Source organism: Eutrigla gurnardus (genome assembly GCF_963514095.1).
Source record: "Eutrigla gurnardus genome assembly, chromosome: 6".
NCBI classification, from domain to species: Eukaryota; Metazoa; Chordata; class Actinopteri; order Perciformes; family Triglidae; genus Eutrigla; species Eutrigla gurnardus.
Window position 1 is genome coordinate 17,161,732 of NC_139920.1, and position 18,401 is coordinate 17,180,132.

General features: G+C 45.1%; 1 protein-coding gene and 1 long non-coding RNA gene across 2 annotated transcripts in view; both read right to left on the reverse strand.

Moving 5' to 3' along the window:
- Positions 1 to 10,623, reverse strand: part of LOC311015192 — a 30,503-nt gene extending 19,880 nt beyond the window's left edge. The window contains exon 1 of the long non-coding RNA XR_014597334.1: positions 10,556 to 10,623. This is a non-coding gene — a long non-coding RNA (uncharacterized lncRNA). The remainder of the gene's footprint in view (positions 1 to 10,555) is intronic.
- Positions 7,802 to 10,059, reverse strand: LOC311015242 (interferon-induced protein 44-like; the record flags this gene model as incomplete). The annotated part of the gene is made up of 3 exons (XM_084012371.1): positions 7,802 to 8,237; positions 8,755 to 8,855; positions 10,020 to 10,059. The coding sequence occupies 3 exons, from the start codon at positions 10,057 to 10,059 to the stop codon at positions 8,046 to 8,048; spliced, it is 333 nt and encodes a 110-aa protein (XP_083868497.1). The 3' UTR covers positions 7,802 to 8,045.
- Positions 10,624 to 18,401: the final 7,778 nt, after the last annotated feature.

Sequence of the window (18,401 nt, forward strand, 5' to 3'; positions counted from 1 at the left end):
TGGTGCGATTGTTGCCGATCCACTTGGTGAGTGTGAAACCTCCCCTTTGACAGAGCGACATCAGATCCTTGACCATGGTAATAGCTTCCTCTTCAGAGCCCATGCTCTTCAGACAATCGTCAACATAAAAGTTTTCCTTGACTGTTTGAGCCACCGCGGCTGGAAAGTCGGACTGATTGTCCTCTGCTGTTTTTCTCAAAGCGAAGCTGGCACAGCTAGGAGAGGACACCGCGCCGAACAGATGAACAGTCATCCGAAACTCAGCCACCTGCTTGGTTAAATCTCCGTTTGGCCACCACAAGAAACGCAAGAAGTCTCTGTCCTCCTCCACGACCTTGACCTGGTGGAACATTGATTGTATGTCACCCATAATTGCCACTGGTTCCTGTCTGAACCTTATGAGGACTCCAAGCAATGTACTTGTAAGATTGGGGCCTTGCAAGAGCTGCTTATTCAGTGATGTTCCCTTGAATGCCGCACCACAGTCGAAAACCACCCGCAGAGCCTTCTTCCTTGGATGATATACGCCGTGGTGGGGGAGATACCAAATCTTGCCAATGTCCCGGTCAAGCCGCTGTGCAGGTACTTGTTCTGCATAACCTTTGCTGAGCATCCCATCCAGGTAGGTTTTATACTCCTCATAAAACTCCTCATTCTTAAGGAACTTCCTCTTCAGACTCAGCAACCTTTGTTTTACCACAGAGAAGTTGTTGGGCAGAGACACAACGTCCTTTTTAAAGGGCAGCCTTAAGCTGTAGTGACCTTCGTTGAGCGCTGCAGAATTTTCCGCCATCTCCATGAACTTAACGTCCTCTCTTGAGAGTCCCTTCTCCTCTGTGGCTCTCTCGTTAAAGTCATGGTTGTACTGCTCACTCAACATTTGTTCCAACCGGCTCACCGAAATCCTGTTGACGCTTACTGAAGGGTGCTTGACGTCCGAGCTGCTGCCGTTTCCATGCACAGGACCATTAATGACCCAACCCAGCGCTGTTCTTATAGCGTATGGGCCTTCCCCTTGGCTATTTACGATCTCCCAGGGCTCCAACATCCTGGGAGCGTTGCTACCAATCAACAAATCGACGTTAGCCATTAAACTGGGGATTTTTACCTTTGACAGGTATGGCCACTTTGCCAGATCCTCTTCCTTCACAATGTTGTCCAGACTTACAGGCATCTTCTTCTGAGTAAGGACTTAAGGCAGTTTATAGAAAAGGTTGTTTTCCAAGCCAGACACCTCCAGGCTAGACAGTGAATAAGCTGGGACGACCCTTTCCTGTCCCATGGTTTGAAGGAGAAAACTGGTTCGTCGACCAGCAATGTTGAGTCTTTGCATGAGGTGCTCCGAACAAAAGGTGGCTGTGCTGCCAGGATCCAAAAAAGCGTATGTGCTGATTACACGATCACCTTTGACAGACTTAACTTGGACTGGAAGGATGGAAAGAAGACAGCGATCGTCTCCGGCCCCTGTATGTCCACATGTTTGATGAGATGCTGATGTCACAGGCTCCTTGAACCTTGAATTTGCTCTGTCTTTGTCCCTTTTGTCAACGTGGAGCACACTGGGATGATTCTGGCCACAAACCCTGCAGACCAAACGTTTGTCACACTGTCGGCTCAAGTGCCCAGCACATAAACAGCTGAAACAAAGCCCCTGTTCCTTTAGGAAGCTTATTCTATCTCTGTGCTTCTTTCTTGTAAACTGTTGACATTTTTCCAATAAATGATTTCCAGAACAAAACACACAGGTTGACTTCATTAAAGAGCCATGTGATGATGTATCTCCCTTTGGATCCCTGGAGCTCTCAGCTGATTGCACAGGTACAATTGTGGTGGCAAAACTATTTCCTCTGATTTTGTTTAGTGGTTGCGATTTCATCCTGCTGCTGGCTTTAATGCTAGATGATCCAGATGCCACATCACGAATGTCGCCGAAAAGAGGGTCAGATATGATTTGAACCTGTTTTTCAATAAATTCAACCAGGTCTTTAAAAATTGCTCTTTGTCCAGATGTTTCCGATATGTCATGTGCGACGATCCTCCACCGCTCCCTCAGTTTGTATGGCAATTTAGACATGACAGCTCTCATGTTAGTTGGAATATCCAATTCTCGAACGTACTGTAGCTTCTCCATGACGTTACAACATGACCGCAGGAACAGAGAATAGTTTTGCAGTGTATTTACATCCTCTGCCTTTACTGTAGGCCAGGCCAAGACCTTTTCAATGTATGCGGTGGCGATCTTAAACTCATTACCGAAGTGTTGTTGAAGTAACAGTTTTGCCTGAGAATAACCGTACTCTGGAGCCATGTGCTGGCAACTCCGAACCAGTTCCCGTGGCTGTCCTCTTGTAAATTGTTCGAGGTAATACAGACAATCACCTCTGCTGACCTTCTGCTCCACACCTTGCTCAAATGCTCTCTTGAAGGAAATGAACGTAAGAGGGTCTCCGTCAAATACGGGAATGTCTCTTGCTGGCAATAACATTAAGCGTTGCTGGTATACGAGGGCTGACGTTATTTCGTTCTGCTTTTCCATTATAGCACAAATGCTTCCAAATTGCCTTTCTTCCAGTGGCTGAGCGTTCAACAGTGTGTGTCCCAAAGGCTGTGTAGATGCATTTAATGGAGTTGTGGAATAAACATCTTGCACGTTTGGATCCATCCACTCACTGGTGCATTGCTGGCTAGCCTCCCTTGCTAGCATAGCGGCTGGTGCTGGATTGAATGTTGGCAATGACCAATCCTTTGACAGCTGTTTATTCTGATTTACAGGTCTGTATGCCTTGGCCATTGGGTTGAGCTTGGTAAGTGTCGTTTTGGTTTTCTTGTCCAGGTAGGAATTCATTGCATTTGTTGATGACTTAGAAACACTTTGGACGTCAGAGGCCTGCAAGACTGCTAGCTTAGCAGTGAATGCGGCTAGCTTGGTTTCCAACTCGAGCTGTTCCCTTTTCCTTTTGAGCTGTTGTTCTTGTTCCTCCAAAGCATGCATTTTCTGTAATGCTGCAGCTTGAGCGAGCAACGCAGCTCTTTCGGCCTCTGCTTTAACTCTTGTTGAAGAGGCGGTGCTTGACCTTCCACTCCTTGAGCTTTTTCTGCTTGAGTGTTTGCTTGCCACATTTGAAATACTGTCCTCTGGGTTCACATCATCTTTGTCATCATCATTGTAAACCTTTAATGTATGTGCAGCACCTGGTAATGTTTGCTCAACACCTGATAACCATTTGTTCACGTTAGAAATACATTCATCATTGCATATCATTTTTGCTTTGAACCATATGTCATGTTTTTCTTTTTCATCATCAGGTAAAATACCCATCAAAGAACCATGAATACCCTTGGCTTCATCACACAAATCAACAAGATCATGAAGAACACATTGTACCTTTAATTTATCCTTGTTTTGCATGAGCATTTGCATATCTTCTCTTAATTTACCCGCTTTGTTTAGTTTGGCTTTCCAAGTTTTTTGCAACCTTTCAAGTTTTTCGGCAAAAGCCTTTGCAGTTAATGTTACAACACGTTTTTCTTTGTCCTTTTGCACACCAACACCATCACTGTTAATGTTTATTTCAGCTGGATGCATGATGGCCCCGATGGGCTCTTCCGATGTTTGATCCATGATGCTTTCCCCCGAGAAACGAAGTTTTTAAGTTCGAGTTAATTACCCTCCCTCTTTGACCACCAATGCATTGGATTTACACCCTGGGGATATAGTAAACAGCTGTGCGCAAAAACATAAATGGCCATTCATAAATTTGTAGCGCTACTACTCACGGTGGGCGCCATGGTGATCCCGTTGTGGTTGTGCTGCGCTGCCGGCGTATGGTAATCCCGTTGTGGTTGTGCTGCGCTGCCGGTGTATGGTAATCCCGTTGTGGTTGTGCTGCGCTGCCGGCGTATGGAGCTCTCGGCTCCCGGTGTAGCTGCTCCAACGGCGATAGGTGCTGGATGCTAACAGCTTTAGCATGCGACGGCGTCCTCTGGCCGGTCCCCGGTGTCCTCGCCTTGGCGTGGCTCCAAACGAAGCGAGTGCTGGGTGCTAACAGCGTTAGCGGATGTCGACTTCATGCCTGTCATGCAGCGGCGCCCTCTCGCCGCTTCGGATGACGACAGGTAGGCTCACGTAGGTGCAATGTTCGGTGTTTAGATGCTTGTGGCTTCTCTTTCCAGGGCGATGGCGCACAATCATTAGCGAGTTTTCGACTTAAATGTAGAGGCTAAACCTAAAGCTTAAAGCCACTGAGGGGCTGCTAGAACGGGTTAACTTAGACCGACGCGCTTGCCGGCCACTGAAGGAGACAGACGACTTCCTGATTGGTTACTTTGCAATGCTTCTTTATTTCTTCTCACCATAACGATGCGCAACATCGTTACCAGTGTTAACAAAAGTCCATAATGCACCATTCACCAAACAGACTCGCCTGCTGTAGCGTGGCGGAGCAGAGCGGTCGAAAACTGTTTGCTCTTCCGACTAGCAACACACCTGAACCCGGGAACACTAGTACCCAAACCCCCCTTCCTGGTGCACTGAGGACGCCTACTGGCCCCATACAGACACACACACACCCCCAAACAAAGAAATGGCTCATACAATAGGTATGTTGATGACATATTAACCTACCATGTCCTGAATTACTTTGCTCTTGTAAACATGAGTGACATTTTTGGACGTTTCTGGACATATTTTGTCAATGTTGGTCAGCAGGGCCACCTGGTGAACACCTAACAGACAAAATAACAGACAAAATACAGTTTTGTCATTGAGGTTTCATTGTAATAAAACAGTTCATGCTAGATGATTGTTCTGCTGAAGTTCAACGTGTCTGAACACAAACACACACAAAACAAAAAGAACAGTTGTTTTTTAAGCAGTGTATCACATTTTAGATGACCCATGAGGTAAACTAAATAAGCATGATTTAGGTTCCAAGTTCAGTTAAATGTAGCCTACCTGGCATTTGAATTTGGCATTGATCAGATACTGTAGCCTAAATAAAACATGTGACCACATATATATATATACTAGTTACTTTTATTATAAAGTAATTCAGTTACTAACTCAGTTACTTTTTGGAACAAGTAGTGAGTAACTATAACTAATTACTTTTTTAAAGTAACGTTCCCAACACTGTATATATGGGGTATATAAAGATGTGTTCGTGCACGTAGCCTCCAATTTTGTCCACACAATTTAATTGAGGAAGGGCTTTTTAAAGGCTCTAGTTATTCATACTTTACAAACATTTCGGCCGAAACACTGCTTTTGATTAAATATGCAGGTGTTTTCCGGGTAGGAGGACTATTCTAATACAATAACGTCGAACTGAATAGACACAGTAACAATTTACTAACATTTTACGCCCAAACTAAAGAATCTAGTAATAGATCCGACCAGGCAGCGTTTATATCCAACACGTGCTTTTAGCATAGCAGAGCATAGCAAAATGTGGCAATATTATTAAAAACTAGTATTTTAATTTTACCTCCGGAGAAAGCCAAGGAAAAGCCGTTGATCACCTTCCCAGAAGATCAATGGACGCAATTAGACCAGAAGTACTAAGGCGTTGCCTTCAAAATAAAAGACTGATATGGAAATTTTGTACTTCTTGATGAGAGATATCTGAACTGAAGACTTACACATGAGAAGGGTTGTGTGAATGTAAATGTGTCCTGTGACCTGTGACCTGTGACCTGTGGCCATTTGTGTGTGTTTTGCAACCCATGTGTGTTTTGCGACATAGGTGTGGTTTATGACCCAGGTGGGGTTTGCGACCCATGCAAGGTTTAGTTAAACATTTGAGTTTACGACTTCCATCCCTGTGAACTGAGTGAAAACACACCCACAAGAAGATGGATAAATACCATGTTCGTCTCACAACACTTTGAGTCTACACATTGTAACAGAACAGCATGTTGCTCTGTGAATTCTCCTCTTGATCAAGATTAAATCCCTGTTTGGACCTTGAGCTGACTCCGATCTCCTTCCTCCAGTTCTAAACCATCGGGTCATTATTTTAACACTTTGGCGCCCAACGTGGGGCCCCAATATCTTTCCCTCTCTTCGTACAAGAGGACCTGAAAGCCTTGCAAGGCAGAGGAAATAGAAACCCTCTGAAAAGACCTCCACCGTGGGGCTCATATAAGCCTCGTTTTGGACAGAGAGGCCAGGTCCTCTGAAGAGGGGGCGGTGACGGGGCCAACCACAGAGGGGAGACGGACCAGCCAGGCAAACAGAGTCAGGGACTCATCGAAAGGGTAAGAAATTTCTAATAAGTAAAGCAAGTCGGGAACTTGGGGGATCGATCTCTTAGAATAGGTCAAAGGACCTAATAGGAAAAAGGAAATAAATAGGAATCAAGCCAAGGCTTGGGGGAGCAGGACTCTCTTAGATTTAGGGCAGGACCCTAAATCCAGGTAAACTGTCTTTGAAAGGACAAAGATTAAACTAATCCCGAAGGCCTGCGAAAACAAAAAGACGTCAGGGAGGGTCAGAGACCCATAGGTAAGAGTACTCAAAAGGAAAAGAAATGAAAAGACCGGTAAAATAGAAAAAACGTTTAAATAAAAATACGTATTGAAAATAATTAAATAGATAAATAAATAAACAAACAAATAACTAAACAAATTCAAGCTGGGAAACTGTAATAGTTGTTTTAAATTGTTGTTGTTGTTTTTTTAATTGTTGTTGTGAACCTGACGAGGTTCAATATAAAGGAGATGCAAAACGAATGAGCCAGAAAGCTCTAGATAATGTAAAATATATAAAGAAGTGGGAAGAGAAGTATGGGTTTAAAGGAAAGTTGCAGGTGGAAGAGTGCAAAGAATTGGTAGAAAAAATAGAGGAAAGGTCAAAGGGAAGTGAGAAAAGGCAGAACAAAGAGGGATACACACAGGCGAAAGCATGGTTAGAAGAGGCAGAAGCAAGAAAGAGAGGAATGTAGAAACAGAAAGTAAAAGTAAGTGAGACAATGTAAAGAAGAAACTGAGAAAAGAGAGGTTGAAGAAAGGAAAAGACAGGAAGAAAAAGAGATAAAGGAAAAGGAAAAAGATTCAGTATGTAATAAATTTTATCTTGTTTTGTACTCCAACCGAGATAAACAGGAGGATGACGAGTATGTGCCTCTGGGTCTCCACCCTCCCCCGTACATCATCCCTCAGCCACCACCGCCTCTTGTCCAGGCCTCAGCTCCACTCCTTCGCCCTCCCTCTCTCTTCGCATCTACAGTGCCTTGAAAAAGTATTCATACCCCTTGAACTTTTTCACATTTTGTCACTCTACAACCACAAACTTAAATGTATTTTATTGAGATTTTATGTGATAGACCAACACAAAGTAACACATAATTGTCTTCCCAGTCGGTGCGGATGGTGAGCAGCTCTGACGGTGGTTGCCAGATGTTTCCACGGTGGCGTTTGCAGAAAAATGAAACCGAAAGTATGCATCTCTAAATAAAACCACGTGACCTGCAAGCTGAACGCCGAGTGCTGGCAGTTTCAAACACATTCACCGTGAAGTCTGTATCATCTAACTCCTTTGACCACTTTTTCAACGTAGATAATTCATTTTAACATCAATGCATTCAAATCAATAAGTGTGCTATTAATACTTTTCTCATCTTTACCTTCCCACTATTCATATAAATGGACGACTGTTAAAATCTGACACAATACATTCAGGGTGTTCAACATTTGCTTATTGGAACCTTTTTTTATAAACTACAATTCTGTTTTTACGAATGGTTCTTGCATGTGGGCCACCAGCTTGACATAAAGACGCTTACAAATAAAATATCACAAACTTCTTATTTTATTCTCAATTATAACATTTGGTCCATTATCCTTTTGTAAATGACATGATGAGAAAGGTAGATAGTTTAAAGCCACAACGCGTTGCATTTTAAGGGAGATTATATTGAAGCAAACAAATCCTGCACACCACATTCCTTGCTCTTTAATTGTTAGAATTACAATCCAAATTATTATTTCAATGTGTCATTAATATTTTTAGAAAAGCATATCCTACATTTACAGAAATGAAAGTTTTATGGCATGTTTGGCCCTGTGTATTGAGGAGCATTGACCTGGAAGTACAGGTCAGCGTACTGCAGGATGTGGTCGACAGCACTAAGCAGAAGCACATCGGTGTTCACATCCAGGTTCAGCTCTGATGAGTAGTTCTTCACCGGGATGATGTAGGTGGTAGACATACCCAACAAAGCTCCAGCTTTAGCCATCTACAACACACAAATGCACACCAAACAAACTTATGTATTAGAAAGGCAGGGCAATTGTAATTTGTCAAATTTTCCAAAATTTGTTGGTTTGAAATTTATGTAAAATGTAAATATGAAGGCACCATCTTATTTTGGAGTATATACCCGTACTGTCTGTATATCTTTGACTACTTCACTAATTTATTGTTAAAAGTATTGAAATAACCTGTTTATTTTGCATCCACATTGTAGACCACACAGAATCGTACTGAGATTAAAAGGTTACATGAAAATCCATCAATCTATCAATCCATCACCCATCATATGTAACCACTTATCCTGTTAAGGCATGAGGGAGGCTGCGTGACACTTATGCATAATCAAAACAAATTCTATCCTCACAAGGATAACACAATCCAGTCACAAAGTTTAAAAAAATATATCAGGAGTTGTTGCATCTGTAATATTTTGATGTGCTAATAATTCAGCATTCTGTCTCAAGCATGTTCATAGGTATGTTGATGACATATTAACCTACCATGTCCTGAATTACTTTGCTCTTGTAAACACGAGTGACATTTTTGGACGTTTCTGGACATATTTTGTCAATGTTGGTCAGCAGGGCCACCTGGTGAACACCTAAAAGACAAAACAACAGACAAAATACAGTGTTATCATTGAGGTTTCATTGTAATAAAACAGGTTTTAATTACATTAAAGGTTTCAAGCCCAAAAGTTGTGATGCACATCAGACTTTGCTTTGAGTTCATGCTAGATGATTGTTCTGCTGAAGTTCAACGTGTCTGAACACAAACACACACAAAACAAAAAGAACAGTTGTTTTTTAAGCAGTGTATCACATTTGAGATGACCCATGAGGTAAACTAAATAAGCATGATTTAGGTTCCAAGTTCATATATATATATATATATATATATATATATATATATATATATATATATATATATATATATATATATATATATATATATATATATGTGTGTGGTCAGATGATTTATTTTCTCTCTCTCTATATATATATATATATATATATATATATATATATATATGTGCGCATGTCCGACAGGGTGTGGTCTCTTGCGATTCATTTTTAATGACAATGTGCCGGCTACGGTCCATGTTAGCTTGTATGTGTGTGCGAACCACTTTACATTTACATTTAGGTCATTTAGCAGACGCTTTTGTCCAAAGCGACTTACAATAAGTACATTTGTCAAATGAAAGAAATAAAGAAACCACAACATATCATTGCCGATAAAGTAAGAGCTAAAAAACAGAATAAGTGTTCGGTCCTCGTCTGAGTAAAGTCGTAGCTGTTCAGCAAACATACCTTAAAAACAACAACAGTGCTATGATCAAAGTGCAAGGTAAGGTTTTTTTTTTGGGGGGGGGGGGGGGGGGGGGGTTGTTAGTGGGTCATGCTATGCAGAGTCGAGGTGAAGTCTGAAGTCTTGAGCCTTTTTCGGAAGATGGCAAATGACTCTGCTGTCCTGACATTAGTCGGGAGTTCGTTCCACCACTGAGGACCAGAACAGAGAAGAGTCTGGACTTTGCTGAGCGACATTTGTTTGATTTCAGCGATGGTGGTACCAGCCGGCCAGCTGAAGTAGAGGAGCGAAGTGCTCGCTTCAGGGCATGTGGTTTCACCAGTGTTTGAAGGTAGATGGGTGCCGTTCCATTGATGGCCTTGAAGACCAGTGCCATCGTCTTCAAATCGGACTGCTTCAGTAAGAGGCTGGCTTTGCCTCGACACTGACCCTCGTAAAAAGGATCTGCCCCAACCATATGGGACCCAGCAACCTGAGCCACATAGGCGAGCCATAGCGATACATCCACGTAAACAATGGCATATGCTACCGCTAGTGTAAGCGGCATCGTCTCCGTGGCTCTCCAAGTAGGCGATGACAGACGGAGCTCATTAGCATTTAAAGGTGCAGGCACAGAACCAGCCTGTTCTCAGCAGAGTTCATTTGAGTAACGTTTAGACAGCTGAAATTCAGGACCATGGATGGCGTTTGGGGCAATGCATATCGAATACAGTGTTGTTGGACCTCTGACAACTGTATGGAATTGAGGAAAAACAGTATAATATGGGACATTTAAGTTATCCTGCACATGGAGCATTATTATTTTAACTGATTATGAAGAGTACAGCCATCAATGTATGATCCTGATGATATATCTCAACATGAGAGTGTTCAATGACCTGGATACACAACGTGCACCAGTTAATACAAGCAGGTCTGGACTGTGACATCCATACTATACTATGACATTTGTTGATGGCTATCTTACTATGCTATGGCATTTTTTATGACTATACTATGCAATAAAAAACGTCATCATTTGATTACTACACTTTTTTCAAATGAAAAAACATTGCATACTATACCAAGACATTATTGTGTGACAAGTATTGTATATGACAAAATAATAGTGTGACGGCCCTGCTAGCTGTGTGTGTGTCTGTCTCATCTAACAGCTATTATGCAGTGCTGCTGAATCTGTCACTGCAATCATCAAAGTAATTATCAGCGAAACGAAGCATCTGGATGACGGCTCCCAGCAGGAGGATGTCGCAGTTCTGATCCAACTCCAACTCCTCGCTGTAGTTCTTCACTGGAATGACACAAAACAGTGGCAACCCGAGCCGAGTGCCGACCTCCTGCATCTGGATCACAAAAGACATTTTTCTAAAGAACAAATTATGCCGACTTCTGTGAAACAACAGCTACATTTTTGTTGTGTTGATAAATCTTCAATACTACACCATAAAGTACATGTGAATCTAACTGAATTAGATAACACAGATAAAAACTCACTACAATTCTACAGTACTGCAAACCCAAATCCTTTTCTTCTGTATAAACTACCTCAAATGGCCAGGATGGATCATGTGACCACACCTGATGCAAAGAGGACAAAACAAAAGCTACTGCCTGGGAAAGAAAGAATGCACACACACACACACCATTATCCAACATCAAAGATGACACACACTTGTCATTTTAGTAGCAAGGCCCCTTGCAGAAAACAGTAAAAAGAGTGACATTTTGAGACATGCTTAAAATGGGGGGAAAGTAGTGCCACCTGGTGGACATATATAAAACTGTTAAATGAAAAGCCAGTAGTCCAAAAGGAAATATTAACATAAAGGAATGCATTAGTTATGTTGAGATAAATGTGGGATTAAAAAAAGCCATTTTCAATGGTTTTCAATGGGACATTTTTTGTCGCTAGGAACAAATGTGTCGGTTTTTGTGTAGCGTAGCCATTTTAGGCTAATTTAACAAACTGAGATGAAAATTCTAAAATGTTTCAAAAATGAATATCTTCTGAAAAATGTGAGCTATATTCATTTAAAACAGACAAAATGGCTTGAAAATAAAAAACAGAATGGCACAAAATGTCCCCAGGAACTCTTAAGGGTTAATATGACGTATTTGTCGTACCATAAAGCTTAGATTTTTTTGTTAATTTGTTTTGTTTTTGTTTGGATCTCCTAGGTTTAATGTACTGTAACATTAGGGTCATTCCATGTGAAAACAGCCAAAATCGGGGTATCATGTACATGACACCTCTCAGATTTTGCTGAAAAGCGGTGAAAATATGCCTTATGTTACCAAACGAGGGAATCTGAAGTTTCAGGTCAATATCTCAAACGGTTTGCCCGTGGCGTCCATTTGAATTTTAAGTGCCACACCCCTTTTTGACACATTGGAATTTCGCATTTCATTTGTTGGCATTTCTGGAGGCCTATAACTTCTGCCTTGAATGTTGTTGCCTTCATTCCAAGGGTTGGCTGAACTCACCTCGACCTAGGCCAGGCCCATCACATATGGTGGAGAATGCGGGCAGTCTGAGCCAACGCTATTCAGTCAAACAACAATTGGAGTAGGCTAAGGCTAAGGCTAATGGAGGGAGCGGTTAATGCCCTCCTACAGGGGCAGACCCAGCTGCAGGCAGCAGTCGTGGAGCTGGTCAGAGGCAGCAGAGCCACCGCACCAAAAAGCCGTCCAAAAGATTTGCTCACCAAGCTAACTGGGGAGGACGATGTCGAAGCCTATCTCGAGGTGTTCGAGAGGACAGCACGGAGAGAGGAATGGCCACCAAATGACTGGGGGGGTATCCTAGCACCTTTTCTGACTGGAGAAGCCCAGAAGGCCTGCCGGGACCTGTCGGTGGGGGAGGCTGCCGACTACCAACGCCTCAAGGCTGCTATCCTGGCACAATATGGTTACAGCCTACAAGCAAAGGCCCAGAGATACCATCAGTGGGCCTACCATCCAAGCCTTCCAGCCCGGGCCCAAGTAGCCCACCTGAGTCGACTCACCCGGAGCTGGCTAATCGAGGGGGAGGGACCACCCCTATTGGAGAGACTGGTGTTGGACAGATGCGTGCGGGCCCTTCCCCAGGAAGCCAAGAGGTACGTGGCGCAACAAGGACCTACCAGCCGGGAAGTGCTAGTGGCCTTACTGGAGAACTTTCAAGTTACCTGTGAAATGATGCGTACGCCCAGGGCAGATCCTCAACGAACGGCCTCAGGGGGTAGCAAGCAGGAGAAGGGAAACTCACAAAGGATGGCCCAACACCGACCGCCCCAGCCCCAGCCACTGGAACAACGTCGACCCGCCATCAACCGGGATGCCCGACGATGTTTTTCCTGTGGTAAGGAGGGCCACTTGTCCTGGAGCTGCCCAGGAAGGGAAGAGAGCATGCCGACAGAGGGGGACGACGACCACCAACTCCGCACATCTCTGTACCTTACCACCTGCTGGGCCAATGAGGAGGTCAAACTGCCCAAATTTCCAATAACAGTGGCTGGGAAGGACACCGAAGCACTGTTGGACTCCGGGAGCACCATCTCACTGGTCCGGCCAGAATTCGTGGAGACCCCCACCGGTGAGCTGGTGGAAGTGTCGTGTGTTCATGGGGATGTAAGGTGCTATCCCACTGCAGAAGTGACCATGCAGACCCCCCGGGGCCCGTGCACGGTAAGAGCAGGGGTGGTCGAGAAGTTGCCAGTACCAGTCCTTGTGGGGAGAGACTGCTCGGTGTTCTCTCACTACTGGGGGGAACACCCCACTCGGGGGGAAAAGAACGCTTTGGGACGGAGAAAAAGGATCAGGAAAAGACGCGGCCCCCAAGCAGCCTGGGCTGCAACCCGTGAAGGAGACAGCCCTACGGGCCCCGAGACATCTCCGGACGAAGGTGCCGAGGACCCAGTGACAGAAGCCACGGCAACGGCTGAGGAGGCCCCCGCGAATCCCGGTTCCAACCCGGAAGAGGAGGATTCAGCTGCGGTCTTCTCAGAGTTCCCCCAGGCAGAGCTGTCACCCTCTACTGGGCCTGGGAAGTTTGGAACCGCACAGCTACTGGACCCAAACCTGAGCCAAGCCTGGAAGGATGTTGTGGAGGTCGAGGGGAGCCGACAGGAGGGGGTGAGTGAAGTTAACCATCCACATTTCATGATTAAGGGGGGATTATTATATAGAGTCGTGAAAGTTGAGAATGAAGTGTGCGAACAGCTGCTGGTCCCCAAGCCCTATGTTTCCAAGGTGCTGTACCTCGCCCACTCCCACATTCTTGGCGCACATTTGGGGGCTGAAAAGACCTATGAAAGGATCCGGAGCCGGTTCTTCTGGCCAGGCATCAAGAGGGCGGTTCAGGACTACTGCCGACACTGTGCCGAGTGTCAAAAAGCCGCCCCAAAGGTAACCTACCGTAACCCACTGATACCGTTACCCATTATTGAAACCCCTTTCAGTAGGATCGCCATGGATATTGTGGGGCCCCTACCAAAGTCCAGCCGAGGCCACCGATATCTCCTCGTTATTTTGGACTACGCCACCCGCTACCCGGAGGCCATCCCCCTACGGGCAGCCACTGGAAAGGCCATTGCTCGGGAGTTGCTCCAGCTCTTCAGCCGGGTAGGGATTGCAGCGGAAATCCAGACGGACCAGGGGACCTGCTTCATGTCGGGTGTGCTAAAAGAGATGTGCAAGCATCTGAAGGTAAGACAGCTGCGGACCTCAGTCTATCACCCACAGAAGGATGGGCTGGTCGAAAGGTTTAACCAGACCTTGAAACAGATGCTGCGGAAAATGATTGTTCTGGATGGGAAAAATTGGGACCAGCTGTTACCATACGTCCTCTTCGCAGTCTGGGAGGTCCCCCAGAGCTCTACCGGGTTTTCACCGTTTGAGCTGCTGTATGGCCGGAGGCCCCGAGGGATGCTTGACCTGGCTAAGGAGGCCTGGGAGGAGCAACCATCCCACCACAGATCTGTCATCGAGCATGTAGAGACAATGCAGCAACGAATGTCTCAGGTATGGCCCCTGGTTCGAGAACACATGCAACAGGCTCAGCTTGCCCAGACCAGGTTGTACAACCGAGGGGCCCAGGTCCGAGAATTCCAGCCCGGAGACAAGGTAATGGTCTTAATACCTACGAATGAGTGCAAATTCCTCGCCAAATGGCACGGCCCCTACGAAGTAATTGAGCGGGTCGGCCCCGTGAACTACAAGGTCCGACAGCCAGGCCGACGGAAGGGTGAACAAAAGTATCATATCAACCTGTTGAAACGGTGGTATGAGCCCCATCACCCCCTAGTTCATGTTCTCTCTGCCCAGGTTAAGTCCTCTGTTCAGCCCGAAGTAAAAGTGGGAAGTCAACTGTCCCCCCACCAGAGCCAGGAAGTGAGACAGTTGCTGCACCGGAACCGGGACGTCTTTTCAGACACCCCTGGAAGAACGTCAGTCATAGCCCATGACATTGTGACGGAGTCAGGCAAGAAAGTCCGTCTACGACCGTACCGCATCCCTGAGGCCCAACGGGAAACCATCAAGACAGAGGTGAGGAGAATGTTGGAGTTGGGGGTCATCGAGGAGTCCAACAGCTCTTGGTCTAGTCCTATTGTCCTAGTTCCCAAACCTGATACCTCCACACGATTCTGTAATGATTTCCGCAAGTTGAATGAAGTTTCACTGTTGGATGCTTACCCCATGCCCAGAGTTGACGAGCTTCTAGAGAGGTTGGGGCCAGCCTGGTTCATTAGCACCCTAGATCTAACCAAGGGATATTGGCAGGTGCCTTTGACCCCACAAGCCAAGGAGAAGATGGCCTTCTCTACTCTGGAGGGTCTGTTCCAATATACGGTAATGCCATTTGGGGTCCACGGAGCCCCAGCCACCTTTCAGCGCTTGATGGATAAAATCCTACGGCCTCATCAGGCCTATGCCGCAGCCTACTTGGACGATGTGGTGATCCACAGTAGGACCTGGAAGGACCACCTAATTCGGTTGGAAAAGGTACTGGGAGCCCTTAGGGACGCTGGTCTGAAGGCCAAAGCGACCAAGTGTTGTGTGGCGTTGGAGGAGGCGGACTATCTGGGGTACACCGTAGGGCGGGGAAATATAAAGCCCCAAGTGAGGAAGATGGATGCCATCGCAACCTGGCCACAGCCACAGACGAAAAGGCAAGTGAAAACATTTCTGGGGTTGGTGGGATATTACAGACAGTTCATACCAAACGTTGCCACTGTCGCAGCCCCCCTGAACTGACTCGGAAAAGTCTCCCCAACCAGGTGAAGTGGACGCCAGCTACAGAAACTGCATTTGAGTCCCTACGGCGGGTCCTCTGTGGGGAACCAGTATTACTAACTACAGATTTTTCTAAGCCTTTTCTGTTACAGACAGACGCGTCGGAAATTGGCATTGGGGCGGTCCTGTCCCAGGTCCAGGATGGAGCGGAACACCCCATAACCTACATAAGTCGGAAACTCTTGGATCATGAGAGGAACTACGCAACTGTGGAAAAGGAGTGTCTGGCTGTCAGGTGGGCGATGGAGAAACTGAAATATTATCTTTGGGGCAGGAAATTCATCTTAGTTACGGACCATGCCCCACTAAAATGGATGGCAGTTAACAAGGAGAAAAATGCTCGTGTAACTCGATGGTTTTTGGAACTTCAGAATTTCCAGTTCCAGGTGGAACATCGGGCCGGGAAGCAGCATGGCAATGCAGATGCCTTGTCCAGGAGGGAGGACTGTTTATGGACCGGCGCTCCCTGCAGGGGCTTGGAGCTGGGGAGAGGGGTATGTGGCACACCGGTGCCCCAGCTGGGGGGGAAACTCCCTCATCACCATGGGCAGACGCCCTTCCCACAACACCGGCCACTGGGGAAAGTCTGGGCTGGCCAATATTTCCCCAATCACATGCTCACACTCTGGGAGGACAGCAACAGCTGAAGCCGACCTCAGCTGATTAGAGCTGAGGGAAGCCACCCAGGTGGGGGCTCATCAGGCTGATTGGGACTGCATCACTGACGGCATTGTTTTAAGCAGGGAAGAGCGGAGAGGAGCGAGAGGGGACGCTTCAGCAGGAGCTGAAGTCGAGTTGGATAGAGGAACGAGGAGCAGAAATACGCAGCAAGAACTACTACCCCGGCCCGGGAGGAATTTAAGTTGTTTTGCCACTGACCCTCTGGTACTTTCTTTTTGGAGAATAAAACTATATTTTTTGGACCAGTGGCGTGCACAGGTAGACACTAGGTGGTGCTAAAGCACCTGCCCTTGCCCTCTGGACCAAGCAAGTGCCCTTTTGAAAGTTCGTTTTTTTCACACAAAGAAACACGAGACAATCCGGTCGATTTTCAAAATAAAAGCAGTGTGAACGCGCCTCAGTTGCCAAGCTGCAACTTGCATTTATTTGTCTCTGTTGTGAAGTAGCCGGTCTCAACGCCACACAGCTGGGCATAAATTATCGGCTGCTCACAAGCTAGACGCTACCCAAAATCAGTAATAGATATGACATGATGATGACCACCAGTAGAGTTTGTCATTGGTATCCTACAGCATGTGAATCTATCTGTATACTTACTTAAGATGAATATTTAGTAGGCTATGGTGTAGGTTTACATTAGGCTAGGCCTACATAATTAACACTTGCAGTAATGTATTTGCTAAATGACAAACAGGCAATACCCAATTGCCTGCAGAAAAAGTAGCCCTGTGCCTTGTTGAAATATAACCAAACAGTCTTATTCATATGAATAAGACTGTTTGGTCTCTTTTTATTTACCAATTGCAGCATAATGCCTAGAAAGGAGAGGATAAGAAGGGAAAAAGAAAGGGAGCTACAGCAGGCAGCCCAGGGGAGCAGCTCTGTGGGAAATAAAACAATAGCATATAACGTTCAACATGTGCCTGTAATGTTTATTTCTTTTTTAAATCTCACACTGCTATAATAAGTCAGCCGTCAGTTCTACATGCCGCATAAAGTGCCCTTATTTTTCACTGAGCACCTGCCCCCCGAAATGTCTGTGCACGCCACTGTTTTGGACATTGAGCCTTGAATGTTGTTGCCTTCATTCCAAGGGTTGGCTGAACTCACCTCGACCTAGGCCGGGCCCATCACAGTGTATATACGTGTATACGTGTGTATGTGTATATGTACAATGCTATGCAAAAGTTTAGGCACCCCATGCTAAAGTTGACTAAAAAGAGGGGAAAAATCATCTTTTGTGAATTGATCTTAATGCCTTAATTAAACAAATGAGGAAAAATCCTACCTTTTAGGACACCAATTTTCTTTGTGAATGAATAATGTATCATAAAGAAATGGATGTTCTTCATTAAAATACAGGGTGCATAAGTATGGGCACCCCTATGTTAAACTCCCATAGAGGCAGGCAGATTTTTATCTTTTAAGGCAGGTTATTACATGGATCCAGGATACTATGCATTCTGATAAAGTTACCTGGGCCTTTGGAGTTGAAATAAAATCCAAATCCTCACATACCCTTCACAAACCTAGAAACTGGCATGGTGCTATTCAGATTGCCTATTAGCTGGTTTGATTTGCATTGAGAAATCATTAGGCTAACTAGCATGCTATAGGATTTTTCCTCATTTTTTTAATTAAGGCATTAAGATCAATTCCCAAAAGATGATTTTTTTATTCCTCTTTTGCATGACTTAGGCATGGGGTGACTAAACGTATGCATAGCATTGTATAATAAACTGTTGAAAACATTTAACAGTGGTAATTTGATTTAAAAATATTTAGAAATATTTAATGAAGTGTAATAGTAATCATGCTTTATATTTTGATCAGCAATTTCCATTAAACGGGATCTAGAACCGCTAACATCTACCTGTAAAAA